The following is a 10319-nucleotide window of genomic DNA, read 5'->3' on the forward strand; positions in this document are numbered from 1 at the left end:
TATAGTTTGATACATTCGTGATACCCATTGGCGAACTCGGTAAACCAGAACTCGTGCAAACATGAATGAAGACCATGAGGCTGGAAACTCCTCCAGGGAAGCGGAGGTTCATCAGCTGGCCAGACAGTTCACAGATCAGAGCAACTATTCCGCGGCAGGACAGAACCCCTTCGCTGTGGAGGCAGGATCGGCGCTGGACCCCAATGGTGAACACTTCAATGCTCGGGCATGGTGCAAGGCCATGCTGCAGATGCACACCGGGGACAAGCAGGCACATCCACTGCGAACCTTGGGGGTCGCCTTCAGCAATCTCAATGTGCATGGTTTCGGTTCCGACACTGATTACCAGAAAAGCGTCGGCAATGTCTGGCTAGAGGTGCTCAGCCTGGTAAGCAAAGCATTCGGTCAAAAGCAGCGCAAAATCGAGATTTTGCAGAACATGGAAGGATTGGTGGAGGCTGGAGAGATGCTGGTGGTACTTGGACCCCCTGGATCCGGATGCTCGACTTTTTTGAAGACCATTGCTGGAGAGACTTACGGATTTCATGTGGATAAAAACTCAAACATCAATTTCCAAGGCATGTCTGATTTGACTCAAGAGCAGGATTCTTTACTAATTCCCGTCAGGCGTGAGCGCAAAACAAATGGCCCATGAGTTCAGAGGCGAAGCCATCTACACCGCGGAGGTCGATGTCCACTTCCCCAAGCTCACTGTTGGAGATACCCTTTATTTCGCTGCGCGCGCCCGAGCACCACGACACATTCCTGGGGGGGTGAATGCGACCCAGTATGCCAGCCACATGCGAGACGTGATCATGGCCATGTTTGGTATTAGCCATACGAAGAACACGATTGTAGGAAACGACTTCATTCGCGGCGTGTCTGGTGGAGAGCGCAAGCGGGTTAGCATCGCTGAAGCTTGCCTCAGCAATGCACCGCTGCAATGTTGGGACAATTCAACTCGCGGCCTTGATAGTGCGAATGCCATTGAGTTCTGCAAAACGTTACGCATGCAGGCAGATATCAATGGCACCACAGCCTGTGTCTCTCTATACCAAGCTCCTCAGGCCGCTTACGACTATTTCGATAAGGCCCTGGTTCTATACGAAGGTCGCGAGATCTACTTTGGTCGCACATCCATGGCGAAGCAGTACTTCCTTGATATGGGCTTCGTTTGCCCTGATCGACAAACTGATGCCGACTTTCTCACCTCTATGACTAGCCACCTTGAGCGTGTTGTTCAGCCAGGTTATGAAGGCCGCGTACCTCGAACACCTGATGAGTTCGCTGCACGATGGAGGGCCTCGCCACAGCGAGCACAGCTTCTACAAGACATCAAGTGCTATAATGCAAAGTTCGCACTGGATGGTGAATACCTGGATAAGTTAAAGCAATCTCGGCGAGCTCAGCAAGCCAAGGCTCAGCGTGTATCATCACCCTACACTCTTTCCTACGTTCAACAGGTGGAACTGTGCCTGTGGCGCGGGTATCAACGATTGAAGGCTGACCCCAGCGTCACAATCTCTTCTGTATTCGGAAATACTATCATATCTCTTGTTATCGCCAGTATATTCTACAACCTCAAGGCTGACACCAGTACCTTTTTTCAGCGCGGTGCTCTTCTCTTCTTTGCTGTTCTTATGAACGCCCTTGGTTGCGGCCTTGAAATGCTGACTCTATACGCACAACGAGGGATAATAGAGAAGCACTCCCGATACGCTCTCTATCACCCATCTGCTGAAGCGTTTTCATCAATGATAATGGATTTGCCTTACAAGATCATCAACGCCATTACATCTAACATAGTTCTGTACTTCATGACCAATTTAAGGAGAGAACCCGGTGCTTTCTTCTTCTTTGTCTTCACCTCGTTCGTCCTCACTCTCACTATGTCCATGTTCTTCCGGTCTATGGCATCGCTGTCAAGATCCCTTGTCCAAGCTCTGCCCTTCTCCGCCGTTCTACTTCTCGGTCTCAGCATGTATACTGGGTTCACTATCCCAACTGGGTATATGCTTGGATGGGCTCGCTGGATTGCTTACATCAATCCAATCAGCTATGGCTTTGAGTCACTCCTGATTAATGAGTTCCACAACCGCGACTTCCCGTGCATGAACTATGTCCCATCTGGTCCTGGCTATACGGATCTCGGGCTTAACAACCGTGTTTGCTCCACAGTCGGATCAGTGCCTGGACAAGCCTTTGTCAATGGCGACGCCTACATTGAGTCAGCATATATCTATACCGCCTCGCACAAATGGAGAAACATCGGTGTCATATTCGCCTACATGTTCCTGCTTGCGGCCGTCTATCTCGTTGCTACTGACTTCATCACTGAGAAGAAGTCGAAGGGCGAGATCCTAGTTTTTCCTCGCGGACACGAAGCTCTGAAGAAAGGCAAGTCAGATGAGGATCTTGAAGAAGGTAGTGGCCGCAGCGTCACGGTGGAGAAGACTGGCTCAGATGGCCTTACCATGATTGAACGCCAGACCGCGATCTTCCAGTGGAAGGATGTCTGCTTTGATATTAAGATTGGAAAGGAGAATCGCAGGATTCTTGACCACGTTGACGGATGGGTCAAACCGGGAACCTTGACGGCGCTTATGGGTGTTTCTGGTGCTGGAAAGACCACGCTCTTGGATGTCCTAGCTACGCGCACCTCTGTGGGGATTATCAGCGGAGAAATTCTCGTCGATGGTCAACCGCGGGATGACTCCTTTCAACGTAAGACCGGCTATGCCCAGCAACAAGATCTGCATTTGAGTACTGCTACAGTGCGCGAGGCACTTGAGTTCTCTGCTCTCCTACGCCAGTCCGCTCACGTTCCTCGTCAAGAGAAGATTGACTACGTGACAGAAGTGATTAAGCTTCTTGACATGACTGAGTATGCTGATGCTGTTATTGGTGTGCCTGGTGAAGGCCTCAATGTTGAGCAACGTAAACGTCTCACAATCGGGGTAGAGCTTGCGGCCAGACCCCAACTTCTGTAAGTTGTGACCTCAGGGATATTACTGCGGCCTCAGGCAAATTACTGACTAAGTGTATTGCGTCTGTCCCGTTGTGGGATAGGCGTGTTGCCTTGCGTGCACAGCCTTTTCCTGGACGAACCGACCTCAGGGCTTGATTCACAGACATCCTGGGCTATTCTTGATCTCCTTGATAAACTGAAGAAGAACGGCCAGGCTATTTGTAAGTGTCTGATCGTGCATTTATAGCTGTCATTAACCTGTTCCCAGTGTGTACCATCCATCAACCGTCTGCCATGCTGTTCCAGCGCTTTGATCGTCTCCTCTTCCTTCAAGCTGGTGGTCGCACCGTCTACTTTGGAGAAGTCGGCGAGAACTCGCAAATACTGATCGACTACTTCGTCCGCAACGGTGGTCCTCCATGTCCTCCAGCCGCCAATCCCGCCGAATGGATGCTCGACGTGATCGGTGCCGCTCCTGGATCTCACACGAACATCAACTGGTTCGAGACCTGGCGTAAATCCCCCGAATATGCACGAGTCCAAGAGCACCTTGCTGAACTCAAACGCGAACGTCCCGAACAAACCAACCTATTCCGCACCACATCCAGCCAAAAGCGCGAAGACAAAGCCAGCTACCGCGAATTCGCTGCTCCTTTCTGCGCCCAGCTCTGCGAGGTCCAAGTACGCGTCTTCCAGCAAATCTGGCGGTCACCCACCTACATCTACTCCAAGACCGCTCTCTGCGTGCTGTCCGCTCTCTTCGTCGGCTTCTCGCTCTTCCACACACCCAACACAATCCAAGGCCTCCAGAATCAAATGTTCGGCATCTTCATGCTACTTACCGTCTTCGGCCAACTCATCCAACAAATCATGCCGCATTTCGTCGCCCAGCGCGCTCTATACGAAGTCCGTGAACGACCCGCAAAGACCTACTCCTGGAAAGCCTTCATCATCTCCAACATCGTTGTTGAACTCCCCTGGAACTCGCTCATGTCCGTCCTTATGTTCCTGTGCTGGTACTACCCAATTGGTCTTTACCGCAACGCCGAACCAACAGATGCGGTGAGCTTGCGGGGCACACAAATGTGGCTGATGGTCTGGACCTTCCTTCTCTTCTCGTCCACCTTTGCACATTTTATGATCGCGGCGTTCGACGCCGCCGAGAACGCTGGAAACCTAGGTAATCTGCTCTTCCTGCTTTGTTTGATTTTCTGCGGTGTTCTGGCGACACCAGGTCAGCTCCCAGGGTTCTGGATCTTCATGTATCGCGTTTCGCCGTTTACGTACCTGGTCAGCGGGATGTTGTCTGTGGGCATATCGAATACGAACGCAACCTGTGCAGATAATGAGTATCTGCGCTTTGACCCAGTCAATGGGACTTGCGGCAAGTACATGGATTCATATATTTCGAATATGGGTGGGTATCTTGAAGATGAAATGGCGACTTCTGACTGCAGCTTCTGCCCGATCAAGGAGACGAATGTGTTCCTTAGTAGTGTTTCATCAAGTTACTCGGAAATCTGGAGGAATTTTGGGCTCATGTGGGTATTTATTGTTTTTAATATCTTTGCAGCTTGTTTGTTGTACTGGTGGGTCCGTGTCCCAAGAGTCAAGAAGCCAGTCGCTAAGACCGAGTGAGCGTTGTTTGCTGTTGTCTTAATTTCGTTTTTCCCAGGTCATAGTTGCAGCTTCAGCGTCGAACATGCATCGTGACTGAAATGACAGAGTCAATGTTACAATAGTCAGGGACAAGGAGAAGGCAGCATATGTCATGGCAACACCCGCACTCTCTTCTCGAACAAAGACAGGCAATTATGAATGCAACTCATTGGAAGTAAAATCCTAGGCGTATGCCGAGGCCGTAAATGCCTTGGTTACCAGCAAACCCAAAGGGTGAGGCCACTCTACTGGCGCATAATGACGGCATCTTTTCTTGAAGTGAGGTGTATTAATGTTGGCAGAAGGGTATGAGGTCCCAGTACTAGGATGCAGAGCGTGATGAACCCTCAAATAAAATCCGAGTTTAAGGGAAGCTGAATCCCTTCTTTCATTCCTTTCATCCGACGTGACAGCGACATTTTCCCTGTAAAAGGATCTGACAGGTAGGCTGCAGAAAGGAAAGCAAGAGACAGTTAAAGTGCTGATGAAAGTCACTTGTTAAGGGAAGAAAAAGAGTGGATATGAAAGTGCATTTCTCTGCACAATATAAGGGCTGTGGTGATCAATTTAACGTCATCAGTGAGCAGCAACTCCCTATGACAAGACATCAGCGTGACATTCATGGATGACTTCCAGCTGAGAAGTCAGTATAAGAGCGTGGTGTTGAGCATCCCCTGTGTTATGGGTCCATACATGAGCGTCTCATGCACATTGTAATTACTGGGGAGTGAGTACTGCGATGTCCCATCCAGTGCTGCAGGCAAGGGGTTGTACCCCAAGACAGGGCCAGATGATGTGCAGTTCCATCCTGACCCTGCTGCCCCTGTGTCAGCTATTGTGGTAAGTAGGGCGCAGAATGATGCCAGCATGTTTAAGCTAAGCTTTCATAATGCTAAGTGCTTCCTTCCCTTTAACAATCTGGGCGCCATCTGGAACTGCCATGTTGAGCTGCTGGGAGTGTTCTGATAGTGGTATTATGATATTATATGCAGGGGGTGCCACGCACTGCGGCCGGGGGCCTAAGGGGGGGGCCCCTGCCTGGAGTGCATGTCATCTTCAGAGTCCATATCCTTTTTACCTGAGTCCACATCCTTTCCCTCCCCACAGCCCTAACCTGGCATCCTCAGCATTAGTCTAGGCATTATTTAATTATGGATGTTCTATCTATGCTAGGGATCCCTCTCTAGATTAAAAATCTCCTATGGGGGGGGTGCTAATTAAGGTTATTAGGGTGGATAGTTATAGATATTATTAGGGATCTATGCCCTTAGATCTAGCTATTTTATTATTCTTAGAGTATTAATTAATTAATGTGGAGGAGTACTTTCTAGTAATCTAATCCTAGAGGAAAGACCTCTATAGATATAATAGTAAGATATCTCCTAAGTATATATTATTTTCTGCTAAGTATATATTATTTTCCTCTGAGTATATATTATTTTCCCCTAAGTATATATTCTTTCTCTCCCTATAGCCCTAATCTAGTATTCTTTTTATTTATTCTAATATTACTAGGAGGAGGAGGCCTAGCATATATAAGGCATCCCCTAATTAATAAGAGGGATCTATTAATAGTAAGGAGATCTATAGATATACCTATAGCCTATTCTTTTCTAGGTGGAGTGTATATTATTTTCTCTAGAGTTTATATTATTTTCTTTAGTATCTACTATACTTTAGATCCTTAGGTATTAGCTATAGCTAATCTATCTAGTATAGTAATTTATGACTCTATAGATCTATCTATTAAGATCTAGGGATTAAATTAACTATGGTTAAGTAGCTAAGTAGGAGGGTGGAGGGAAGATCCCCTACTGCTATATTATAATATATATATTTCTATTATAATTAATTAGACCCTACTACCTCCCTCCCTAAACTAGCCCCCCTCCCTAGGATTCCCTAGTACTAGAGTAAGTATAATACTAGTATTACAGGCAGTGCAGGTATAGTTAAGATAATTAGTACTATTAGAGATCTACTAGGTCTTTCTACTAGTAATAGGCCTGGATTATGAATGCTATTTAATTACTGTTTATTACTAATTACTAAGTGCTATCTGCTAAGGGTAGCAATAAGGTTAAATATAAAATAAAATAAACCTAGTAAACCCAGTCAGCCCCATAAGCCTAATCAGCCCTGTAAACCTAGTAAAGTTAGTAAACCCTATTAGCCCTGTAAGCCCTGTAAGCCCCATAAGCCTAATTAGCCCTATAAACACAGTAAACTTAGTAAGCCCCATTGGCCCTGTTGGCCTAGTAGAGCTAATCAGCCCTATGAGCCTAGTAAACCCAGTAAGCCCTATTAGCCCTGTAAGCCTAGTAGTTAAAACCTAGTAGTTATAAAGCTAAGGTAAGACAGCACTATATCATACTTACTAGTATGCATGCTTATGTAGCTACCTACCCTGACCCTATCCCTGTCTATGCTACTTAGTCCCCTGGGTGGGCATTATACTTATACTTATGCTATTATTAGTAATAGATAGGGTTACTAGTCCAGTGGGTGTGCCTACTGTGGATGACTAGTTAGTTAGTAGCTTTATTATTATTAGCTCTATTATAGTGATTATATTAAGGGGGTCATCACTGTCTAGCCTAGTGGTGATTATATTAAGGGGGTTATTACTATCTAGTATAGTAGTGTCCTGCTTAAGGATTTTAACTATGGTTAAAACCACTGGCTCAGCCAGGAGGGAGGCTGCCAGCTAGGTTTTAACCATAGTTAAAAGAGTGGTCTCTATCTTCTCCTTCTCTATCTTTATCTCTATCTTCTTATCCTTATTCTTATCCTTATCCTTATCCTTCTCTATAGCTATAGCCCTCTTCCCCTTTACCTAGTAAGTTATGGGCCCTGTCCTCTCTATCTCTATCTCTATCTCCTATATAGCTATAGCCCTCTTGCCCCTTATCTAGTAGGTTATGGGTGCCTTCTTAGCTAGGGAGATCCTAAGCTAGTACTTCTTCTCTAATAATAGGAGGAGGTCATTATTATAGAGGATTATTATATTATTCTATTTAAGTTAAGTATAGGGCTACCCTAGGATCTCCTATATTATCTAGTTAGTAGTACTCCTAATTACCTAGTACTCTATAGCTATGACTAGCCCCATGCCTATATTATTATTATTATTATAGCTAGTAAGATTATTACTATTACTATTATTATTATCCTAGTCCTTTATAAGCACTGCCTAGGAGGCTACCTATAGTTAGGGCTTAAGTATATTATACAGGAGTATAGTTATCTATAGGAGTACCTTTACTGTGCTGTTATACTTAAATTATTAGGAAATAGTCTAGTCCTAGAATAGGTATTATGCCTTCTAGTACTAGGTCTGCCTAAGCTAATATATATAGCTAATTACTTAGAATAGTATATTTATATTTATTATAGGCTCTAGCAAGATAATATAGGTGCAGGTGTGATATAGATTAAGGCTATAGGCCCTAATAGTATAGGTTATTAGCAGGATATTATAGTGTGTATTAGCATCCTGGAATAGTCCTATAGCCTAGGTGTGGGTGCTGTTATTTATTATAGAGTAGATTATTATAAATAGGACTAAGATGGTATCTAACTATATAGAGACTATCTAGGCCACTAAGGGCCACTAGTAGAAGAGGAGGAAGTATAGTTAGACTACTAATATTATTATAAATAGACCCTTGCTAGAGAAGAGCTTTAATAGATAGTAAAGCTTTAGATATTTAATCATAAAGTAGTATATAATATCTAGCTAGTTAGCTAGGACATAGTCACCCCTCTCTAGCTGTGAGGTAGTCTAGAATAGTGAAAACCTCTAGTCCTGCTACTCTAAGTACTATTATACTAAGTCCACCTACATCTAATTATAGCCCACATTCTGGATAAATTAGTTAAGCTTTAGGGAGAAGCCCAGGTGCGCTATCTACTATAATATCTTCTAGTTATAATATTTAGTATTATCCCTAGACCTACCTAGGGTGGTATTATCTACTAGCACCTTCTGAGCTAGCCTGCTCTTTATGCAGTATAGCAGCTACCTATATTAGGTGTTATAGAGGGCTTAGACCTACTTTAGATGCTATAGCTCCACTATAAAGATCTTAATTAAGGAGATCTCCTTACTAATCTAGCCTAGTGTAGTATCTATCATATCTACTAGATGGCCTATATCCTAGCTTAGGCATAGTATTTAGATTATGACTAGGAGGTAGTGGTACCTATGCTAGGCCTCTAGGTGGCCCTAGATAGCTAGCACAGTAAACTACTTAGGGCTTAGTAGGTAGTATAGCTTTAGCTCTGCTAGGTCTACTTTATTAGAATAGTATATATACTTACTAATTAGGTTATCTACCTTATTAGTTATATCTATATTAGGGGCCTCCTTACCTAGACTCTATAAGCATGTTATCTAGTTATCCTATAGCAGGGCCAGGTAGCTATAGAGGTTAAGGCTATGGTTAAAGAGTAGGGTTATAGTAAGGAACTAGATATATTTAGCCTCTAACTTAGTGATTAACTAGTAGTTAAGTATTTAAATCTGCTTAAGGGTATAACCCTTATTAATAATAATCTATGTGAAGGCACTGCGCAGCTAGCTATATATATTATAGATATAGATAGTATGTTAGACAGCCTTTTAACCATGACTAGGGGCTTAACTGTAGTTAAAACCCTTATTCTATAGATTAGTAAGTACTAGGATAGTATATTACTCCTCTATATCCTAGATGTGCCTGGCCTCCCCCTAATCTAACTTATTATTATTATCTAACTCATTGAGGTCCTTATCCTCCTTCTTAGTGTCCTATTAACTAGTGTCTGGCTAGTTAGTGTCTGGCTAGTTAGTATCTGGCTAGTTAGTGTCTGGCTGGTTAGCATCTAGCTAGTTAGCATCTGGCTGCTTAGCATCCAGCTTCTTAGTGTCCAGCTGGTTAGCATCTAGCTAGTTAGCATCTGGCTGCTTAGCATCCAGCTTCTTAGTGTCCAGCTGGTTAGCATCTAGCTAGTTAGCATCTAGCTGCTTAGCATCTAGCTTCTTAGCATCTAGCTCACAGTTATCCTTATGATTATTAATATTATTACTAACTATATCTAATACTCTAGCCCTCCTCTTCCCCTTTCTATCTAACCTACCATGCTCCCTCTTCATCGCGGTCATGCAGGATGCTCAGGTTAAGTATAAGGATAGTATAACTATCTATAATATTACTAGTGCAGTGTAATCAAGCCCCTATAGCTTACTATATAGCTCTATAGTTATATTAATAGTCAGCCCCTTCCTTTAAAAGTCACCTATATGGGAGGTGTGCCCATGGAAGAGTAGAATAATAATTATATTACTAAATTATCTATAGATCTTAGTAAGCCATATATTAATTAGCCTAGATAGATAAAGTATAAGGGTGGGCTAGTGCTTCCTATTAACCTTAGTAGCTACTATCTATATAAGTAGGAGGGCTTAGAGTGTCTTCTCTAGCCTATACTAGTTAGTAAGAATGCTACTATAGATAAGCATCTTCTCCTATACTAGTATCTAGCTAATACCTGAGATCTGCTATAGTTTAAGTGTGATTAGCTCTATGGCTAGACTGCTATCTAGGATAACTATTAGGCTCTTAGGGTTTGGGTTAGGGTTAGGGTTTGGGTTAGGGTTAGGGTTTGGGTTAGGGTTAGGGTTTAGGGTTAGGGTTTAGGGTTAGGTTAG

General features: G+C 44.0%; 1 protein-coding gene across 1 annotated transcript, besides 10 other annotated features; it reads left to right on the top strand.

The window, feature by feature from the left end:
* Positions 1 to 61: 61 nt before the first annotated feature.
* On the top strand, positions 62 to 4606 carry ACLA_076900 (ABC drug exporter AbcA; the record flags this gene model as incomplete). The annotated part of the gene is made up of 4 exons (XM_001276074.1): positions 62 to 582; positions 635 to 2986; positions 3092 to 3189; positions 3237 to 4606. 4 exons carry the CDS (start codon positions 62 to 64, stop codon positions 4604 to 4606), a joined length of 4341 nt encoding a protein of 1446 aa, XP_001276075.1.
* Positions 4607 to 6009: 1403 nt separating this feature from the next.
* Positions 6010 to 6084: a microsatellite.
* A 1316-nt stretch (positions 6085 to 7400) lies between these two features.
* Positions 7401 to 7432: a microsatellite.
* A 312-nt stretch (positions 7433 to 7744) lies between these two features.
* Positions 7745 to 7798: a microsatellite.
* Positions 7799 to 9427: 1629 nt separating this feature from the next.
* Positions 9428 to 9504: a microsatellite.
* Positions 9449 to 9626: a microsatellite.
* Positions 9472 to 9654: a microsatellite.
* Positions 9482 to 9663: a microsatellite.
* A 567-nt stretch (positions 9664 to 10230) lies between these two features.
* Positions 10231 to 10311: a microsatellite.
* Positions 10231 to 10315: a microsatellite.
* Positions 10231 to 10318: a microsatellite.
* Position 10319: the final 1 nt, after the last annotated feature.

This window comes from Aspergillus clavatus, genomic scaffold (assembly GCF_000002715.2).
Source record: "Aspergillus clavatus NRRL 1 1099423829791 genomic scaffold, whole genome shotgun sequence".
In the NCBI taxonomy this organism is placed as follows: Eukaryota; Fungi; Ascomycota; class Eurotiomycetes; order Eurotiales; family Aspergillaceae; genus Aspergillus; species Aspergillus clavatus.